This window comes from Ambystoma mexicanum, chromosome 11 (genome assembly GCF_040938575.1).
Source record: "Ambystoma mexicanum isolate Mex_15411 chromosome 11, UKY_AmexF1_1, whole genome shotgun sequence".
In the NCBI taxonomy this organism is placed as follows: Eukaryota; Metazoa; Chordata; class Amphibia; order Caudata; family Ambystomatidae; genus Ambystoma; species Ambystoma mexicanum.
This window is the reverse complement of record NC_090934.1, coordinates 1,263,148,316-1,263,171,335: the sequence shown is the minus strand read 5'-3', so window position 1 is coordinate 1,263,171,335 and position 23,020 is coordinate 1,263,148,316. Positions and strand designations below refer to the sequence as shown.

Below are 23,020 nucleotides of genomic sequence, written 5' to 3'. Positions count from 1 at the left end.
AGGTAATGGAACACTTGTTGTGGGTATGCCATTTTTGAGTGCTTTCTTTGCCGCTCTGCGTTGTTTCCGTGAATGGAAGGCCATAGAGCTTAGTTCTGGGTCTTGATCATCTGCCTCTAAGGATGCTTCTTCGGATTGAATATTCCTATTTGGCTCAGCACACTCCACAGCAACCTCTGCCCCAATTTCCAGCTCTTCAACCTCCTCAACAATGTGAAGGGCGTTGGATAAATTAGCTTCTGTTTCATCCCGGAAAGGGTTCTTCAGGTCTATGGCCATAGAGATGGAGTTGGTGTTTGCCAGGATACGTCCTGACATTTGCAGAAGGATTTTAAGCGCGAATTGGAGGGCGGCCACAGAAGATTGAAGCTCAGCTAAATCAGTTGCACTTGCATATGTGCCGATGTTAACCTCCCCCTCATTATCTGGAGCATCCTCCATCGATGCCATTGCAAGATTCGGGGAGGCAGATAAACGACCACTGCTTCCATCCGCATTATATTGCCCCGAGGGGGTAATCCTGCTGTTTTCTTTCAGTGGCGTTATACTGCTGGATATCATCTGTGGAGGTTGTGTAGTCATCCCTCTCTGTATAGTTAAGCAAAGATCCAAGAGGGAATTATTGTCTATGTCATCGAAATTAGTGGCATTTAAAGAGATGCCACCACTTTGCCCTGTAGCTGCAGTTTCTTCAATTATGGTGGAATTTGTTTCAGGGGGAGGATTCACAGGAAAAAACTCTGTGATCGCCACTTGTGCTACAGGTTTGGCATATTGGTCTTTCTTCTTCGATTTCCCCCCCTTCCTGTCGGTCTCCTTGGGTTCCTTGATAGGTTGAGACTAGGCTTTCCGGAGATTATAAATTGAGTGGGGAGCTCTTTTCCCCCGCTGCATGTTAGCAATGTAGCTCACTTTTGACAAAGAAAATGTATTTATCCGGATAGCGAAAAGCTATCAATGCAACTGTAATGGGGGAAGTTGATGTCAGAAGGAAGAGGTTATTATTTCCTTCTGACACCTGGGGGACGAAGATATTAACCCACAGACTCTAGCACCCCCTGAGAGGCTCTTCTCGCCAGGTTGCCCAACTCCTGCACTCCAGGTGCCAAGGCTCTGCCCGCCGGGATCAAAGGCAGACGCCAACAGTCTCCGGAACGGACTTTATGGCTCCACTTCACCCCAAGATCTAATCAGGGGCAATACTTGGGCACTGGGCAGTGTATAGTACTGCGGAGACCACCTCCCACTCAGTAGACCGGACCCGGGGGTGTTCCACTCAACCACCCGGCTGAACTAAGGAGCACTTCAGCCTTCGGCCAGGGCACTCACCCCCCCCCCCCCGCTGCTCCCTGCTGACCCCTTCCTCCTAAAGGCAGAGAGGGGAGCAGGCCTCCAAACGCTCTGTCTGTGATCCTAGGAGTCAAGGAGGAAGGAGGAGGGGTCAAGGAGTCAAGCCGCAAATCACCTCCAAATACTTCCGACCGCAGTGATTCAGAACCCTGTCTTTAAAACCGCCTATATGGCCACAGCTGTGAAAATACGCGCAGCTAGGTCAAGGTCAAGGGGGGATAAATCAATCACCGCCACATCTCGTGAGGAAGAGCTCAAACACTCCCAGGGCTAACCGAGAGCATGACACGGAGCACTAAGCACAAACTCCTGCTCGCCGCAGCCGGCGACTCCTACAGTAGCAGGTACAGCACACACGGTGGGACAGCTCTCCAACTCGTGGGCTCGTGGAGACAGGGCACAGTCTTACCCTGAGTGTTGCTCCAGGGGCCGTGGCCCGCTTCTGCACCGATCGTGCTCCCCTCCCCTGCGGGCTACGGGCTACAGGCTAAACTGGACTGGGCTAAGTTAGCTAGGGCCCCGTCCAAGTAGCCAACAGCCTACAGCTCCACTTATTTATTTATTACATTTGTTATACGCCCAGACCCGGAGGTACCACGGCCTAGTTACAGACAATGGGAGAATGCAATCTTAGAAAGAACATAGAGGTTTACAGGAGTAGCAATTAAAAAATATACAGTAATATGCAGGGCAGTCAGGAATAAATAAATAATATACAAAATATACAAAGCAGTCAGGTATAAGTAGTTACTAGGAGGGGGTAGGTAGGTGCTCTGATTCAGTTAGAACTTGTTGAAGAGCCAAGTCTTCAGGAGGCTTTTGAATTTGGGGAATGAGGTTTCATTCATAATGTGGGAGGGTAGCGTGTTCCAGTGTCTGGGGGCCAGTGTTTTGAAGCTACTGCCCCCTGCTTTCTCTTTTGTATCTGGGGGTTTCGAGGAGTGCGTTTTTGTTGGACCTGAGGAGTCTGGTCTGGGGCTTCATCATGACAGTGTTGTTGAGGTATTTGGGCGCTTTGTTGGCCCTACATTTGTGGGTGATGCTCAGGGTTTTAAATAGAATTCTGGCTTGTATGGGGAGCCAGTGGTGGTCTCTTCTGGTGTTGGAGATATGTTCATATTTTTTATGCCTAGAGCTGCTCTGAGGGCTTTTTTCTGCATGAGTTGAAGTTTGGCTATATTGGCTTTGGATGTGCCAAGGAATAGGATATTGCAATAGTCTAGCTTAGACAGTATGAGTGCTCTGGCTAGAGTGACACAGTTGTTGGTTGAGAGGAATTTACGGCTGAGGGAGATTAGTTTGGAGGTGTAGGAAGTGGACGAAGCTAATATGTTTATTTGTTTGGACATGGATAGTGTTGCATCTAAGTACACGCCAAGGGTCTTGACTTGTTTGAGAACAGGGATTATGGTTCCATCAATGGTGAATGATTTGAAAGCGGGCTCAAGGGTGTTGATTTTGCTTGAGGAGCCTAGTATGAGGAGCTCGGTTTTGTCGTCGTTGAGACAGAGACTGTTGTTAGCCATCCAGTTTTGGATGAGTGAGTAGATTTGGATAACCAGGAGGGAGTCTTGTTCGTGATTGCCTGAGAGGGGAATGAGGATTTGGGTATCATCAGCAAAATTAGTATAGGTGACACCCATGGCATCCAAGGCTGCAAATAATAACTTGGTGTAGGCATTATACAAAGTAGGGGATAGGCAGGAGCCTTGCGGCACACCTGCAGGGACAGGCACTGGGTCTGCTGATTCTATGCCGATGGATACTCTGGAAGTCCTGTCAGCCAATAAAGATTTGACCCAGTTGGTAGCGTTCTGTGCTAGGTTGAAATTGTTTGCTAGAGTGTTACAGAGTTTATCGTGATCAACCAGATCGAAGGCCGCTGGGAGGTCCAAGAGCATCAGAAGGCAGAGTTTACCTGCTTCTCTGGTGGCATCCATTTGGATCTTCAGATCAAGGAGGGCTGTCTCTGTGCTATGGTTGGGACGGAATCCTGACTGGCGGTCTCCTAGTAAGTGATGTTGTTCCAAGTGGTTCTGGATTTGGCAGTAGGCTATTTTGTCGATTATTTTTAGGAGAAATGGGACCGTTGTAATGGGTCGGTAATTAGTGGGTATTGTTGGGTCCAGGGAAGGTTTTTTTTTAGAAGTGGTGTCACCCAAGCTTTTTGATACTAGTGGGGACTGTTTGTGAGAAAAGAGTTGTTGATGAATTCAGTGATGATAGGTGTGAGAGTGGGGGCGCATAGTTTCACTAGATGGGCGGGGAATTGGTCTTCCTTGCAGTTGGAAGCCTTGAGTTTCATTATGGTGTCGAATACCTCTTTGTTAGTCACTGGAGTGAATTGAAATGGGGGGCCAGTAGTGACATTTGATGTGGTCATTGATATAGTGGGTGGAGATTTGTCAGCTAGGAGTGCTTTTTTACTATCAATTTTGTTTTGTAGTAGGAGGATTTTAGATGAGAGTGCGTTTTGAATAGTGGTGCACCAGTCTTTGCTAGCGTTAGAGGGTGCTGAAGTTTGACAAGGGCTTTCGAGTTCTCCAAGGATAGTAAAGAGTTCTTTACTATCTGAGGCCGCATTCGTAATGCGGAGGTTGAAGGCATTGGCTTTTTGGGTGATTATTGCTGATTTATAGGTTTTGTTGGCTTCAGCGAAGGCTGATGCCGATTCTGGGGTGTTTTTTTTCTTATGGAGGTGTTCAAGTGATCTTTTTGTGTGTCTTAAGGTTACAAGCTCCTCATTGAACCAAAAGCAGGAGCGTTTATCAGGTCTACGGATTTTGGTGGTGATGGGAGCAAGTAGGTTGATGGTTTGGGTGAGGCCTTGTTGGTATTGGTCAGCTAGATAGGAGGGGTTGTTGGTGCCTAGAACCGTATGGGCAAAGGCAGCACTCAGTGCTGGGGTGAGTTTGTCGGAGGAGAGCTTTTTGATATTTCTAGTTTCAAATGTTTCTGGTTTTTTAGGGGTGATGTGCTCTGTACTGGCGTTGTCTATAGTGAAATTGATTACATAATGATCTGACCAATTGACTGGGAGGATGGAGTCAATGGTGACTAGAGAGTTAAGAGTGAGAAGCCAGTCTAGGGTTCTTCCTTTTGAGTGGGTGGGTTCATCTACCAGTTGGACGAAATTCATTTCATAAAATGTAGATGCTTCTGAGTCCAGGGGGACATTGTAACCTAGGTTAAAGTCTCTGAGGACTATGCATTTAGTTTTAGGCTTGATGAGGGCCGTTAGGAGTAGTAGGATGTCCAAGTCAGGGTGTGTGTTTTTATTGGGTGATCTGTACACCACTAGTAAGTTGGTAGTGGTTTTGGGGTTGGAGGTATACTTGACTAGTAGGAGTTCATAACCTTGTATCTGTTCTATTGGGCAAGCTCTGATTTCTAGGGTGGTTTTGGCTATTATGGCGACTCCGCCTCCTTGGGTATTTGTTCTGTCTGTTCTCAGGATGCTGAAACCTGGGGGAATAGCAAGGGCTAGAAGTGGTCCTGCTGCTGGGTGAAGCCAGGTTTCAGTAACCACCAGCATATCGAGGTGTTGGTCCTCAATGAGGTCATGGATATCTATAGCATGGGCACCTAGTGAGCGGGCATTAATGAGTGCAGTTTTGAGGCTGGAGGGGGGGCAGGGGGTGGTGTGTTATCTACGATGGGGGGAGGAACAGTGGCTATGTTATTGGTTTGGTGTTGGAGTGGTGTGTTGTGGAGGCTTTTGTGTTGGAAATGAATGGGCGTGGTGTTTGGTTTGGTCGGCGTATTGGGCGTGGTGGTGAGTGAAGTAGCTTGTGGGGGCATTTTGGTTCTAGACATGAGTCTATTGAATCTTTCAATACCCAGGATGGGAGTGGTTGTGTGGTTGATGCTGATAGGTATGGTGTAATTGTATATAGGCAGGTTGGGACTACGGCACGGGAGGTCCGAGGTTGCTACCTTCTTGATGGTGTTCGGTGAGATGTGGGGCTGAGGAGATGGTGTGGGGAAAGGGGGGTTTGTGGGGAGGAAAGGGGTGGGGCAGGGGATGGGGAAGTGGCGTGGGCAACCTGGTCTAACTAATCCTTCGCCAATCTTGATGAAATGTCCTCTGGTGCATAGTGTAGCATTAGGGACTATACAAAAAGGGAACATGATGATGCTGAGGAGCGCCAGCATTATATTAGTGGACTGGGAGCAATAGTCCAGCGCTGGCAGGTAGTGCTCTAACGTAATCACAGCATCAGCCTGGATGGGGTGCACGGGCAATGGGTCACCTAAGTTCGTTTTTAACAAATCAGGGCACAGAGGCATAGGTCCCTAGCAAGGTGCACAGGCAATGGGTTACCTAAATTCGATTTTAGCAAATTAGGACACAAAAGCATAGGTCGCTAGCAAGGTGCACAGGCAATGGGTCACCTAAATTCGATTTTAGCAAATCAGGGCACAAAAGCATAGGTCGCTAGCAGGGTGCACAGGCAATGGGTCACCTAAATTCGATTTTAGCAAATCAGGGCACAAAAGCATAGGTCACTAGCAGGGTGCACAGGCAATGGGTCACCTAAATTCGATTTTAGCAAATCAGGGCACAAACGCATAGGTCGCTAGCAAGGTACACAGGCAATGGGTCACCTAAATTCGATTTTAGCAAATCAGGGCACAAATAAATAGGTCACTAGCAGGGTACACAGGCAATGGGTAACCTAAATTCGATTTTAGCAAATCAGGGCACAAATGTATAGGTCACTAGCAGGGTGCACAGGCAATGGGTAACCTAAATTCGATTTTAGCAAATCAGGGCACAAACGCATAGGTCACTAGCAAGGTGCACAGGCAGTGGGTCACCTAAATTCGATTTTAGCAAATCAGGGCACAAAAGCATAATTCGATTTTAGCAAATGAGGGCACAAAAGCATAGGTCACTAGCAAGGTGCACAGGCAATGGGTCACCTAAATTCGATTTTAGTTAGCATGGTGAGGAGTGGCATTATAATACGATCTTTGCTAGGGGAGTGACTGTGTGTGGGTACACGGAGGTAAGGAGTTCCAACTGTAAGTGGTTGATCGTGCAGCAGCTTACCTGGAGCAGGAAGGGCAGAGGTGTGGGCCCAGGGTCCTACAGCTCCATACAGGCTCAAGACAGGGGAGTTTTTGTATGGAGGTCGGATTTCATTGGAATTGAAGAATGGTGCGGCGGCCAACATGTGGCCGTGTTGTTGTAGCTGGTGGATTACAGATGCTATCGGCCTCAGGCAATTTGGATGGCCTTAGCCTCATGGTGTGAAGATGCAACTATGCAGCGTGTCGCGCTTGCTCTGTGGGGGCACAGGATTTAAACAATGCCCCAGGGGGGGTTGACCACACGTGCGCTACAGAGCGCAAACAGGAGCAAACAGGGTCACCTGGCCTTAAGAGGCCTTTGGATGGCCGCCGGCTCTTCCGCCTGCCGGCGGGAGTTTGTATTTAAATACAAATACGAACAAGCGTTCGTATTTCAGCTGCTTAACTGCTTCCGCCGCCGCCATTGTCCCAGAGCAGCTCAGGCAGCCGCCGCCAGAAACACACACTCTCCGTGGGAGCGAGAAGACCAGGTTAGAGGAAAGAACCTCTAGGCGTCAGGTAGCGCGACTCAAGCCGCACCTCTCTCGTCTTGTCAAGCCCTCAGTTTGCTTCAGTCCAGCACCGGTCATTGATGCATTGTTCCTGTTTGTGACTGGTCCCTTGTTCCTGGTTCTTAGCTTTGTTCCTAGTTTCTATTTCTTGTTCTTTATCCGTGGATTTCTAATTTAATGTGCTTAATTGTGATTTCTGCTTCCTAGATTCCCTTTCTGTCTTCCTCTGTTTGCAGGCAGCATTTGTCAGTGCTTTCCTTTTTGGTGCAGCCAACTTTGCCTGTGTTCTATATTTCTTTGTCTTTCCCTTTTGCTGCTGTAAACTTTGATGCTTTAGTCTTTCGTCTTCAAAGATTTAGCTTCCTGCCTTTTTCCTTGGATGGGTGGGGCAGGTTTGCCTTTGTAATTTCGTTTTCTCTGCTCGTATTCCTTTACTTTCTCTCGGAATCCATTCCAGGATTTCCCTTGCACTTCTGCATTTATTTCCCATTGATTATTAGGTGTGGTGTGCTGTTGTAGCTAGCTCCTGTGTGAATGCCTATGTTTTCCTCACTATTCTGTAATCACTATTCCTACTTGCCCCTTGTTTTATGTATTTAGGTATCCTCCCATTGCTGTTATAGCATTTCTGGGTCCCTGTTTGATCAACAGGGTTTGTGTGCTTTGCTGACAGTCAAGTGGTATTTCTCGTCCTTGTGAGTACTGTTTTTAAGTTACCTTATTCAATACCATCAAGAGTGTTAGCTCATAGATCCTGTCATTGCTTGCGCGCCCTGTATGTGGGCTTAGCTCTGTCAGTACCTGTAACAGCAATTTTGGGTAAGGAGCTTGCCGACTTTCCTTGTAATCATAAGGAGCTTCTAAGTGCTTACCCCACATCCCTTTTTCATATATTTGTATTTTTGTCACACTATTTGCACTCCTGGGTTTTAGTATACACGTGTCTTAGTTCCTTTGTGCATGTTGTTTGACTCAAAGCTATTCACTGTGTGATCTTGTGCACATTTCCCTTGCCATATACACTGACTTTGTCCTCACCTGACATAAATTGACATAGGCGTGCCTATGCATCATAAGTTGGTCTGAGGAGCCAAAAGTAACACATGGTAGCAGTTGGCGTCATGCTAACCAGGCTCTTCTATAATACAAGCAGGCACTAAATAGTTCCCAGCTCCCTCAATTTCGAACACTAACAGTAAATGAGGGTATCACATAGTATAGCAACAACAGCAACTACATTTCCCTTATAAACCCTTATGTTATCTCCTGCTTTTTTGTCGACTGGGGCTGTTGGCCTTCAGACATTTTTGAAAAACCAAACAGAAATATGACCACTTTACTGCTTTTTAGTGTTACAATGTCATTCATACCTTATATTTTTTCTTTTCTTACAATATGCTATTCGTTCATCTTCTGTTCTACTGGCCTTAAGTTCAGCGGATTTCATTTCACTTTCCTATGGGTTGAAAAAGAAATAGAAAATATTTTATTAGTGCTTTTCTGTCCACGATTCGGACTAAAATACTTACTAAAACAAGCATGGCAACAGTACTTTTTCTAGTAAGTAATAGGCTGTCAGGATGTATGAGGATGGGATAGAAAAGCCTAACACCATAGTATAGTACCATCAAACGTGCTTCACTAAAGCATTAAAGTAAAGATCCAAGATGCATTATAGGCTGGTGAAGCGTAGAAGGACTTTGACAACGTGGATTGGTCGTTCCTTTTTGAAAGGCTGAGAGGAATGAACTTTGGTGAGAAATGGGTCAACATAATCAACATCGTTTATACAGGGTCAAAAGCTTGACAAAATTTAACAACTTTCTGTCAGCAGTGAAACTCTTTCAATGTGGGACAAAACGTGGGGCTACACGATATCCCCCATTCTCTTTAACCTATCCTCAGAAATCAAGGCCATCACACAGTGAGAGGAAATTAAGTATCAAAGCCTTCTAGCAGGCACACAAAATCACTGTGTGCAGTTCACATGCTTCTGTTCATGAAACGTCCCGAGGAGTCGCTGCCAATTATACCAGAGAGATGTAAGAGCATTGTGAAATAACTGGCTACAAAATAAAAAAGTTCCCTATTTATTAAGTGCATTTGGTTACACCTGTACCTTTTACACTATTAATAAAAAAAACACAACAGCAACTTTCCCCCCATTAAAACAATCAATAAAATAAAATAAATTTCCTGCAATAACGTGATCGATTGGGCTAGATAAAAGGCCACGTTACCGGGGTAAAGGTTCCAGCAAGAAAGCCAATGCATAAAATCTGTTACCCACACACCTCCTTAACTAAACACTATCTATAAAATTACCAAAACTTCAAGCTTTACATTTATACCTTTAGTAGTTTTCTAACCACCCGTTGCCGTACATGATAGGCTGCCGGCGTGATTACTAAAGATTCTGCACCATAAATCATACTCCAGAATTGATCCCCCCAATAAGTGGAGAAATGATTGTACGCTCGGTTATGCTCCAAGGTGAGAGCTGGGCACTGTGTCAATATGTGTCTTGGTGTCTCCACCCACCTATGGCAACGTCTGCACAATCTCTCTCCCCTACGAACCCCCACCCATGGCCCTGTGATTTCCCAAACTGAGTGTGGACAAGTCGCTGGGCAATGCAATTATGAACCTCATCAGTGCCAGTGAATGAAACTGTCAGGTGCGACCTCGGAGTACCCAGGAAAAAACTGTTGTAAAAAAGCACCAACTTCAATAGTCCAAGGCGTCCCTCCCCCACATCATGACGGTTTGTTTTTTCTTCTATGTTTGCTCAATTTAACTCTAGCCATGATGCTGGGACTCTGAAGGCCAATCGCCACAAAGTGGAGTTTTCACTGTTGACTCCAGGTCCTGTACCATATATTCTTAGAAAATCTGGAGGAATGCTGTGGCGCCCGGCCCAGCAGAGTATCACCACCTAAGGCACAGTGGTTCCATTCTGGCGGCCGGGAGGATAGCACAGCGGCAGCGTGCGCGTCTTGGAAGCAAGACGACACAAAGCAACAACAGGTTCGATCCCCGGGTCCGCGCTTAGAAACCTCCGAGTGTTTAAGCGCGTTATAAATACGCAACTAAGACAAAGGAAAAAAAAAAAATCTTAATCTGTTTCTCCTCTGTAACAGCGCCTCGATGCCTCATGGGCTGCAAGTGCGCTTAACAAATATAAATAAATTTTAGCACACAGTTTACAGGTGGCGATCTTCCAGAGTGAGAGCAGGGGCAGAACTCCCAGCTCCACTCTCATAACCTCAACACTACCTGGAAGGGCCACTCTCCGAGGGAATACCCAATATAATTGAGCCTTTAGAGACATTAATCTTTGCTTCTATAGACCGTCCCCCATGCCAGTTGATAATTCTTTTCAGTGAGAGCAACTTGTGCCAGGCCCTCTGCAATATCTGCCATCTGTGAATCTGACAGGGAAGTCTTAAGCCTCAATGTTAACCGCCAGGTATGTATATTCGTACACCTGCTCCAGCTTTGTGCCCCCTAAATTCCAACCTGAATTGTGGCTCCATAAGCCCCCCTCCCATAGACCCTTATTTTTGTCTTCACTGCATTAGGCCTTAAACCGTGTTCTAAAGAGAACGTGGGTAGAGCGTCAAGCAAGTGCTGTAGGCCTACTGGCGTACAATATTGTGTCGTCTGCATATGTTAAGCATGGCACAAAGTCCTCTCCAAGCCAAGGTGGATGTTTATTACCAGGCTTCAGTGCCAGCAGAGTTTTTAGCCCTTCGTGGTGGCAAAGGGGTCCGAGAGCTTACCCTCTTGGGACAGTCTTACTCTAACTTGTGTCTCACTGTAAAGCACCGTGATAACATATAAAAGTGATGGGTCTATGCCCATGCACGTGAGCTGTTCCCAGAGTTCAGTTCTGATCATGCAGTCGAATAGTCAATAAAGCGCAATTCCTGGATAAAATTGGGTATCAGAAATCAAGGTTAACAGCAGCCATATTGAGTGCGTAGTTGTGCATCCTCACCTGAAACCTGTATGATGTAAATTCAGTAACCCCCTACCTGTAAACCATCTGGAAAGCAGCTCCTGTAGTATGTTGGCAAATATCTTCGAGCTGCAATCCAGCATGGCCAGAAGTCTGTAGTTTACTGGCTGGGTATGTGGTCCCTTTTTGTGCACAGGGATTAGAAAAGAATGTTTCCAGGAATGAGGGGCCAGTCCCGTCCCGTTTCACAGATCTGGGAGAACATTTGGTGCAGGAAAGAGGACCACCATAATGGGTCGCTCTTCAGATTACAGAGGCCATCAGGGCTGGTGGCCCTGGAGGCCTTCGACTTAATGATGTTGGCAGTCAGATCGGCCTCCAGAATGGAAGCACTAATCTGGGAGTTGCACATCGACTTCTGTTCTGCCACATTACGTTCCTCTGCTCCCCCAAACAAAGATTCAACATGCAATCCCCATTGTGCTTCTGATTATCACAGAGACCTCCCTCGGCCCCAGCCCCCAACCCATGGCTACGGATGCGATGCCAACATTTTTTGGAGTCATGGGTCTTGATCAATTAACTTCCAGCCTGCACTGTTTTTTGAATATCTATGTCCCCTCAGCCATGATCTGTACCTCCCCTTAGCTGCCCCAAAGTACTGCATTTTCTCTCTTGCTGATAAGAGTGTAGTTGCGTTTAACCTTCCTTAGTTCTGTATTCAGCTCTTTTTTTGCAATAGAATAATCAAAGGTTTACCCAGCCTTAGTGGTTTGGTTACTCTTTAACAAGGGCCTGCAGTCTGTTGGACAGAACAGGGCCTGTAACCTCCTCAAGTCTGTTGGATTTCTCAGGATTCCCCCCTTGTCAAGCCTGCACTGACCCAATAATGTGTTAAATGCCTCAATATTCCCAACAGTCCACCGTAACCTGTTCCCTTGAGGGTTTACTGTGGAGTTGTAAAGTAAAGTGGCCTTAGGTGTTACTTTCAACACGTTACTAGACATTATTAACATCACATGATCGCTAGCTACTAAGTCCCCACAGTGCAATTTCAGACTGAGTCTGGCAATAGTGGATTTATAAAAGTAAACTCAATGTAGCTTTGATACTGGGCATTAGACCAGGTGTAAATCGATTGTTCCCACTTCATCTTCCAAAGGGGTAAACTCAAACTCCGCCAGGGCATCCTTCCATGCCCGCGACCTTTGCCTTGGGCCACCTGTCCTTCCTTCTCCATCCTTGTATTGGGGTTTTATTCTATAATCCATATTAAAATCACCAGTCAGTACACTTGCTCCCTTGGGAGAATACTTGAGCCAAGATCTGCAGGTTTGCACAACCACTTATTAATATAACGTTATCTCCCCTCCTGGGGGGTCATATAAAGTAGATTCTTGACCTAGCCACACATTATTAATACAAGCAGCCAGAACATTTCCATGTGGCTTACATACCGAGTATTCACTCAAATTATGAACGGCCTTCGCCCCTATGCCACCCTACACCACAAACCACATTTGGGGCGGCCACTGACCAGAGGCAGGTAGGGACGGCACAATATAGTGTAACCATCCAGGTCAAAGGTTGAGCTGAACCATGTCTCTTGTAAGCAAAAAGTATCTTTTTCTATCATTTCACTATCTTTTTTTGTATATCCTGCGACTCTTTTCTGCTCTGTTCAGCTATCTTTGTTGCTCATAGCCTGTGCAAACCGATACTAGTACTAGCATTTCTATCGATTTTAATTTTGTCGTATAATGGCAACAATACAGCCCTAGCAGTACGGGCCAAAGTATTACGAGGCGGAATTAGTTGAAAGAGAAAGATGCAGAAACGATGGGGCATCGGACGACAGTTGGAGGACGAATCACTGGATCATGAGCCTGAGCCTAGTCGCATGGACGTCTCCACCTGGTGTACCTGCAATCGGTGCAAGGTCATGCCAACTGAGGAGGAGAACTGCGGCTGCAAAGAAAACTCTGGATGCTTGGCCTACATATCAGAAGGGTATCAGGTAATATTATCCCCATATATATGGTCGCCGTAAATATCACCGGGAAAAAGTTGTGGCGATATTATTTGGGTGACAATATATATGGGGACAGGGGCAGCGGGGGTTGCGGGGGTATCCCCCACTCCCCATTAAGAAAAAAAGGTTTGGGGGTTGCGGGGGTGTCCCCGCATGTTCCATGTAATAATGTCCCCACAAAATTCGGTGATTTTTTTGCATGGCGATATTTTTGCGGGGACATTATTACATGGAACCATCAGAAGGAGACAGCACTGCTATGCGTTACCGAGCTGCATGACTTCAGGGCAGCCTGTCTCACAATGTCTGTGTTGCGGATTATAATGGTGCTTATGCACGAACTTCGCGCAACAGTTCGCCCTCGCAATCCAAGTAACGAGTAAGTGTACTCTAGATCTGATGCAATTTAGGAAACCTAACATTTAAGGTTTGGCTCCTATATTATCGTAACTTTTATTTATCACTGCCAAATAAATGTAGTCTGGCAACTCAATACATCTCTTGCGATTTGGGGAAATCATACTGGTCATCTTATGTGTCTTTAACGTACAACCATGAAACAATATTTCTCTGTCTCCCAAACGTTATGGATTGCATGGGTGTTCACTTTTGTAATGTGTCTACACTTTAAAACCCAAGTTGATTGAGCCATGAATTCACATTTGTACTGGCAACTATGCCATAGGATACAAAATTGCATTTTTAACTAAGGTTTGTACACTTATGTTCATTTAAATACAGTTTGTATATTTCTCTTACGCAGGTGGTACAGGCTGGTAGCCTATCGTGCGTTTACATGGTGACTTCATGGGAGGCTTGGAGACCGCGTTCGACGAGTAATACCCGCCTATGTCGATGGTGCCATTCGAGCCAAATTCCCCAGTGACAGCGGTCAGTACAGGGGATTTTCCTGCACTGTGCCGCAACCCGAATTATACAATTTGTAGTACATTTGTGCCATTAACATCAGCAACAAAATAGAAATCAACTTTTATGAATAGTTGTTTACATTTTTCATTGAATCAAGGACACGCTCACTTGTCTTGGCAGGGCTGGCAGGATGGGAATGGCCAAGGTGCCAAACACCATGTACACTTCAAAGGTATCTTCCGCACAGGGACCATTGCTCACATGGCCTAGCCAGACTCAGTGTCTCCAGGCTGGCTCTCATGAAGCAGGTTGCGCCCCTGCAATCCACATAAGTGTGTCTCTATTCAGCAGTGTTCCGGCCATTTTCTGCATCACATACACACCCACTTTACTAATTCTTTATAAACCCCTTGATAGTTATCCTGAGAACATCTGTGAGCACGGGAAGTCAACTCGAGATCGTGCTACCTGTTCTCCTGCTAATAACTACCCTGCTTGCTGAATCCAACACCATACTGACTGGAGCACAGACCCTCACAAGTGACAACAATGACACGTCCAGTATAACAATGGTGAGCCCTACCGATTTGCAGGAGATCATATTATCAAGAGTTGGATCTTCCCACATATCTAATGCAAATCAAATTTCCCCTTTTGCGAACTCGTGACAATGCACTGAAAATTAAGGTGCGAGAAACTCCATCCATTTCTTTTCCTGAGTCAACAACAACTTCTAGCGCCTATCAGGTAGTCTGTTTACTTTTCAATTACGAGAATGCATTATGCTTTGAGTTTCAAATAATATGAAATTGTTTTTGTATCTGGTTGGTTGTTTATACTATGGGCCTCATTACGACTCAGGCGGTAAGGGGTTTACGGCGGCGTTATCAGCGCCGACCCTTACCGCCTGATTCCGAGGTCCCTTAGCGCCATGGAGGTTTTAACACCTGCTTTTAGCAGGTGTTAAAATCCATGGCGCTAAGGGACCTTGATGTTAATTACGCCACCGTAATTTACGGTGGCGTAATTAACGCCTTCCCCACTCCCATTATGCCCTATGGGGCAAAAATGGGAATGGGGAAGGGTAAATAGGGATTGGGGACTTACCGCCCCGCCAACCTCGGAATGGGGCGGTAAGTCCGCCAAGCACCATGGCGTAAACATAGTTTACGCCATGGTGGTAAAGGTACGACCCAGGCGGTAACTTACCGCCTGGGTCGTAATGAGGCCCTATGTGTCATTGAAGTGTTGCTCTTTATATGTTCCATGGTCTGTATCCCATTGTTTGTTCCATTTCGTGGTTTTCATCCATACTGAAACAAGTACTGTGTTACAGGGGGATGCTGGTACCTCGACTACAATTACATCATCCTTTGGAGCTGGTCTAGACTATGAGGTATGCTTACTGACAGTTCCCAAGAATGAAAGTAAATCCTACATAGAATACTATCAGACAGTGACATTCATATAAACGTGCATTTAATCATACTTTTATCATGTCAGTCCCAACGTTACTAATTCTCCCAATGCTGAATACATTGCAAAATGTTTGAGGGCAACATTAGAATCAGTATGATTGGCACAGTGATCTTCGATCAAGTACACTTGCCATCAATCAGGTGAAAATCGAAATGTATATTTTGACTAAATGGCGTACACTGTTTACGAGGTTATGTATGTAAGCGATGTGTGTGATGAAAGATTTTAATTTAAAAAATGTTTGATTTTTTTTAATCAATGTTCTATTCAAGGAATGTGTACAAGGTCGGGAATTAGAAGAGGAGGCACATGGATCAGATGTGGTGGACCAGCTTTCTGGTGTGGTCGTTACAGAGAGGACGATGGTTTCACAGAAAATCAAGAAAACAAGGGTAAATAAACTATTTTTCCGTGTTCTCCAAGTATTTTGGGCTGGTGTTTTCTCCATAACATGTTTTTTTTTTATTTAAAGTGCTATCTACTGTATGTGTGATTCACATTGAACATGTTTTTACCACCCATCTCCTAGAGGCCCAGAAGGAAAAGAAGTATAACGACACAGACAACAAATGAAACCAAAGAGGCAGCTTGCCAAACAGATTTCACCATGGAGCAACTACTATTTGAGGCGCAGCGTGGTCCAGTCAATAGGCAGACTCGAGATGCCTATGTCCAATGGCCAGAAAATGAGTTGGATGTGACCGGCAAAGCCAGCAAAGTGTTGTTGGACCATTGCTGCAACGTGAGAGCTCTACAAATGAAGATGAAACTGAATATAATTAAGATTCATTGCAATTCCTCAAGGACCACTTGACAAAATCTACACCAGCAAAAAAAGGTCCACCCAATAAACATTATTTGACGGTTTCTCCAATTTGTGTGCAAATAACACCAGCTGAACTAACACAGACTGAAGCTTCAATGCAATTGTCTGAGGAACTTGCCAAAGATCTCGACTTCAGTTTGCCTAGTTCGGTCGAAATGTCCACCACAGTTGAGTCACAATCCACAATCATGCAGGACGATTTGTTAATAAAGGAGCATAAATACATTGTATTCGACAGTTGCCTGGTGGAGATTATACTGATGCTGAAATGTGTGCATGCAGCGAGGGGCAAAATATGCGGGGAGCCATTGGTGATTGTGACTCGTGTTGTACAAGGCAATTACCTGAAAATCCAAGTCACCTGTGCCCACCTCCATCATACATTTTCATGGTCCGCTCAACCGATGCTGGGCAAAGTGCCAGCTGGCAATCTACTGTGTTCAGGAGCTCTACTTTTCAGTAGTTCTACTTTAAGTAAGTTGTCCAATTTCTGTGAATTTGTGGGACTTCAGTTCCTTGCTAAAGCGCAGTACTACAAATATCAAAGCAAATATTTATTTCTTGCTATTAGTCAAGCCTGGAAAATTGAACAAATGTCAATCAAAAGAACATTCTTTGGGAAGCGGTTCAAGCTAGCTGGTGATGGACAGTGTGACAGACCCAGATTTTCAGCAAAGTACTGCACATACCACTTTCATGACATGGAAACTAAAAAAATGGTTAGTTCAGAGGTTGTGCAGGTGTCCGAATGTACATCCTCAGTAGCCATGGAGAAACATGGTTTCATAAAATCCGAACATCTTCAATCGAGGGAAATGCAAATAGACACCATAGCCACTGACAGACATGTTTCGATAGCCAAGGCCACGCGAGAGCAGTTTCCAAACATTCACCATCAATTTGACGTATGGCACGTTGCCAAAACAATAAAAAAATACAGCTGCTGGTAAAAAAAAAAGAAAAAGTTCTGAAAATATTTTACAGTGGTTCCAGTCTTTCAGCAACCATCTTTGGTGGAGCTCCAAAACTTGCGATGGCTCTGTGGAAATTCTGCAAGAAACATGGTGCTCATTGATGCACTACTATTCCAACGTTCATTTGTGGACAGAAAACCAACATTTTCACCAATGTGCACATGGTTTTTTATCAGAAGAACAGGAACGCAAGAAGAAGTGGTTGGCTCCATCTTCTCCTCCACAAAAAGCTCTTCAGAAGATCGTGTTTGATAAATCTCTTTCAAGAGACCTGAAGGGACTAACAGAATTCTGTCACACCAGAGATTTGGAGGTGTTCCACAATATGTGCCTAAAGTACAGGCCCAAGAAGTTACATTTTGGCATAGACGGTATGCAATATTGAACATTACTAGCGGTATTAGTCCATGACGAGAACATGGGTAGGCACCAATCGAGAACTGCACGAAACTTTGGAATGTTTCGTTACACAATGGCCTTTGCAAAAAGATGCAAACAATGGGTTGCCAAGCCGATATACCAGGAAATGGAATTCCATTTTGCAAAAGATCTCACTTTGACTGTGTTAGACATGCACACTCATGGGATCAATCAGAATTTTGTTCCAAGGACTCATACATTGCCACAAAACATTGTAAAAGTGCCCTGTCCACCAAAAGAGGATCTAGTTGAACAATTGACTCCCCGCTTTAAATGATTACCAGCGGTGTGCATCTTCCACAATGTTTGTACAATGTACATGACCACTTGAAATCTATTTAACTTGCATTTCAAAGCTAATAAAACGTCCAAATTGCCTTTTCAAATGTATCCTCTTAATCAATTTTTTGTGTGCAAGAAGGGCCTGTTGGGAGATGCCATACAGTGTAACTCTGTATTCCAGCTTCCCACTTTCGGCCCGCTCTTGTAGGTCCTTCACTGATCAGGGCACTGGAGGATCAGATGGATATCAGCATGAAAGCAACCACTGGGTCTGCAGTTGCCCAAATAGATAGAACAAATACAACTCCCACTAAGGAATGAGACCGGTCATGGTCATGAAGTCAGGGGCACAGGCATGCAGGGGTCACATGCACAGGAGACCTGTGTGGACACTGTCCTGGAACCTTTGGCGCCAGGCTCATGAACAAAAGTAAAGAAGAACATCCATTTAACACCAAAAAGCTTTTATTATGGACATAGCACTTCAGATGCATTAACCTTGAACATTCCATCCATTAAGCAGGATGCATTAACCTTGAACATTCCATCCATTAAGCAGTCCCAAGTGTATTCTTCGGTGTGGGTGCTAATGGATTGCCTTCGCACATGCTCACTCTCTAGGAGTGGCAGGATGTGGCTGGTAAACTGGCCCTAATGGGCGTGCCCACGATCTCAGCTATACAAGCTGCCCCGATCCTCAAGACAGACGCTTCGCGTTATTCTGCACTTGCAAGCAGCGTAACCATCACCGTCGCCTGAGGTCAGACATACCTTTGAAGATCCTGCTTCCTGCCAACATACTTACCAACTGGGGGAAGCTGTTCTTACCTGTACGTCTCTTCGGCAAACCAAGTATTCATCTTTACACTTTCCGGAATGCCGAAATTTTCATCTTGGCACTGCAGCACGACACGCTCCATTGTCGACAGCAGCGCCTGCAAGGAAAAACAGAAGACAAGGTTAGACATTGAAAAAACAGTCAGTTTAAGGTTGCGTTTTGCCATACTTTGCACTTTTCCTTACGCAATCACTTACCTGCTGTCGAACATTGCGTTAGTATCCATCTTCCATCCGGCCGCGTCTCGCATCTCACAGCTGCATTTCCATCTAAGGGAAGAAAACAGAAGAGAGACATTATTGCGAGCATAAATACGAGCAACATATAAAGACATTAAACAGAACGAACAGCATCACAAGAGCTCAAGAAAGACTTACCAATCATAAGGATAAGCATAGTCGCAGCTGGACTGGACTAATCTTTATCAGGGATCAGTGAAGGAACTAGATCCCATTCGACGTGCCCCTGCCAGAAGTAGCAGGACGAAGAGCTTATCTTCCATAAATCACAGGTGAGCTTTATGGGCCGGCGTATGGCGCCCTCACACACGCTCATCTCCACGCAAGAGCAGTATCACCACGTACCACCACTCGCAGCTTTTCTACTGACGGAGAGACCTGAAGGGGGTGATTGAAGTTCAGGGAGAGCTGCAACTGTTCCCCAACGCCTCCACAGAGACCAGGTGAACGTAACAGACCTATGCAAAATAACAAACTTGGCATGCAAGAACTATTGACTGTAAGCAAAACACTGCATGAATGGGTGATATTGGTGTGAAATAGGTGCATTCCGACTGATATTTTTATGGGGGCATATGTTAGGGGTTGTTGCTTTCGGGTGCCTTATCAGAAGGGCTGATCTATGATTTGTGGCCTTTGGAGTCTTATATTTTCAAACACAGTGGGGACAGGTGTTAGTGTTACCAAAATATATGACCATTATAGATTAGGTATATGGTAGGTGAATTTGAGGTGGTACGGGGTCTGGTGACCAGATGCGTTCAAAGGAAATCAGGGTCATGGGTTCAGGGGACCGCAGCTTGGCAGGGAGGTGTTGGAGATGGGATGAGTAATTCAGCAGTAATGGATGGGGTACTAAGGTTGAAGCAGGCCTTGGTGTCACATTCTTGGATGAGCACAGTTTGTCAGCGCTCCATAATCGCTACTTGCAAAAATGATTAGCTGAATTTCCATGAGAACAGGACACGCACTGAGCTGACAGCGGTGGAGGGGGCTGGTTGTACGCGGCGCTAGGAGAGGGAGAGTGAACAATTCGCCAGAGGGGCAGAGGAAAAAGAAGGCGTTAGGAAGGACACAAATGGAGTTCAAAGTACACACATTAGCGCAGAGTTAATACACGTATATGAAACATGGGAGTTGCAAATAGGTGTTTGAGGGGTGGAGATGTCTCCCACCTTCGCTTATACATCATTTGACAGGTACGAGAATGGTGGAGGGGGGGTGGGATATACCGCCTCTCCTCCAACATTTGTTAGTGCAAGGGAAGTTCAGTGGAGATGGAAGGGCACTTGGATTTATGACTTGTCAGTGTCTCACGTTATCCGCAGATAACATTAGCCCGTGAAAACAGGGCGCACGCAGATGTGACAATGGGGAGGAAAATAAACTGTTGTCAGAAAAGAACTTAATCAATATCAATGTAGAAGAGTAAAATAGTATTCACGGTAGCAAGGCATTGATGGATGCCAGCAAACAATTTGTTTGTTTTCCGAAAATATTTCAAATTCCACGTTAGTCGGCAGGGCTAATTGCTCCCATGGGAGTGAAGGTCATTGCGTTTGATGTTGCTTGTGGCCTGTTCACACCGACGCATCATGTACAGTATGTTTTTTATTTGTGTCTTTCGGTCACCAAAAAGAAAGTTAGCATGGGCGCTCCTATGAAGGTTCAATTGTTATTCGTCCTTGGAAGAAAGGGAGTATTCGTTTTGGAATGAATGACGAGAGGTTTGTAATACCCGCAACAATGGTAACAATCAGCATTTCAAAACTGAATATTTTATGAAAACCGTTGAGCTGAGGGACACCCTGTGTTACGCCAAGCGTATGGAAATACCAAATATAATGCAAGTTTTACTGTAGACGAGTTCATAGATGAACAAGTCAAGGTGTCATTTTCTGACTGTTATTGCTGGATTACATTGTAATGGGTTGTTGGTTTGGGCAGATTGTGATGACATGCAAACAACCTGTATGTATTTGTCTTTGTCCGGGACGCATGGGCAGGCCAGCACCGAAATGCATGTAGTCCATGTCTAGGTTCCCCCACGTTGTGCCAACGCCAAGTTCGTTGCTAATATTCCATTAAAATGCCATCTGTGTCCGAGTGTCAGGATTCTAGGTTACAGTGTAAGGTTGTTACATAAGGGCATTCCTTTAAAGGGCTATTTAGGTATCCATTTGCCTGTACAAGTTTCAAACACCTTAGATGGAGAAGGTACAGGGAGGGAAGAGTTGTGGTTGGCAGAAGTACGCATGGGTTATGGTGAGAATAAAGAAACATTTCCTTAATGAAGATTACAGGAGACTCAAGTTTCCCCAAGGCAAGGTGGAGCATCTATTCAGCAGCAGTGTTTGGAGGAGACTGGCAGTGAGGTAGTTTGGAATTCCACTGAGAATTCTACACTGCCTTTCATTCAAGAGTTGAAGGAAGCAAGTCGCAGTTTCTTTTAGTGCAGCAGAAATGTGTGTTAAGTGAGAAGTAATTCAAATCTAGAGACTAATTTAATAGAAGAATTCGGAAGATGAGTGATGTGTACAGATGAAGAAAGTTTAGTGACAGAGAATTTCTTGTTAAAAGTAGTACTTTTCAGTTTAGTTTTACAATAGTCTACGTGCTGTATATTAAATTGAGAAACACTTGAGTAAAAGTTAAATCTGCAGCAGTAAAAGTCCTAAATGATCGCCTTAGCTGGGAGCAGAGCATTTGTGCCGTTTCGGGGTGGGAGCGTTTGTGCCGTTTCAGTAAGCGCGTGTGATTCAGGAGGTGTGCAGTCTCTTTGTAACGCTTGTGTGCTAATCTACTCAAATACTAACAGGGCGCGTGGTTCTTGTCAGGATGCAGCGCTCGTATTAACCTTTTAACAAATTAATAGATACTATATAGTGTAAATAGTAAATAGTTTTTTTTCCAATATTTAAATAATCATTTTCCGTTTGCGTCGCTCCATCTCATGTAGGTTAGAGTAAAGGACCTACAGGTGTGCGTGCATACAGTTGCGTCGTTTATTTTAGTTTTGTTACTTTTACTAACAGCTGACTGGGAGTGCGCGCGTTCTGTCATGTTGAATTTTTCCGCTTCGGTTTCCTTTGCTAATAGCTGATCGCGCTACAGCTCAGCGTTACAACTCAAGAATCTCCCCATCTAGCGATATTCGAAGCAATTGAACTTAAAAGCAGAAAGGAAGATGTGACTCATCTGCGAGGAGGCATTTGCTTTTGGTAGTAGCAATGATCTACGGCAGGATATGGAGATAAGTAGCAGTCAGTTAGCTGAAGTTAAAAAGACTTAACAAAAGAAAAAGGAAACATGTTAAATTTCTAGACCTGAGTACAGTGTGTTTAAACAGAGAGTGGACAGTTCCACTTCAGAACATTTAGACCATTGAACTGTGTACTCTGGGTAATCAAAGCTACAAGCTTGAAAGGTATTATTTTCTACGCTGATTAGATTCAAGCTAAGAACTCACATGACTATTGACTGGAAGAGAAACAGAGAGAAGAGCAACAGAAGTAGCTTTAAAATTCAGCAGCGGACAACAAACCCAAGAATCTGCAAGCAGACCAGAAGCTCAGTTAAAGTAAAAGGAGGCCTATTGGTACTTCACGCATAGGCTGCAGGTATCAGAGGGTTCAGGATGGGCAAGAAGATGAGGTAAGAAGGGGTTGGGAGACAAGTGAAAAGTAATTGCTGTTGTTGTAATTCATTTTAGGTCCTCACAGCATCACCTAGTGAAGCATAAGACAAGTACGAGCATATCCAGTCCAAGAAGGATTCCGGATCTGTGGGTGCAGTGAAGATCTGGGTTTGTTATTTTATCCCAATTCCCCTTTGCCTATGGGTTTGCCAGCTTGGTAGTTATTTCAGTTAAGATACGATTGGGCAGGCAGACTTGGGGTGGGGGGGGGTTTGGTGGGCCAGCATCACTCCCACAGGAATTATCTAACTGGACCTGACACTGGGAAAGCGAGTCCCTAGAATACCTGGGCATCCGTCTAACGAGGGAGATTGGTAAGTTGTATTAAGCAAACATTAAACCCCTCTGGAAACAGCTGCAAGACCTGTGCAGATGGGATGACCAGAATTTGTCCTGGTTTGCCAAAAATCGCAGCAATGAAGATGACCCTCCTCCCCCGCAGGCTCTACGTGGTCAGCTCGATA

The 23,020-nt window shown here is 45.1% G+C and overlaps 1 protein-coding gene across 1 annotated transcript in view; it reads right to left on the bottom strand.

Annotated features, from left to right (window-relative positions):
• TERB2 (telomere repeat binding bouquet formation protein 2) overlaps nt 1-23,020 on the bottom strand; it is a 446,976-nt gene that overhangs the window by 149,442 nt on the left and 274,514 nt on the right. The window contains exon 5 of the mRNA XM_069625425.1: nt 8,309-8,394. Within this exon, the coding sequence (XP_069481526.1) occupies nt 8,309-8,394 (86 nt within the window). The remainder of the gene's footprint in view (nt 1-8,308; nt 8,395-23,020) is intronic.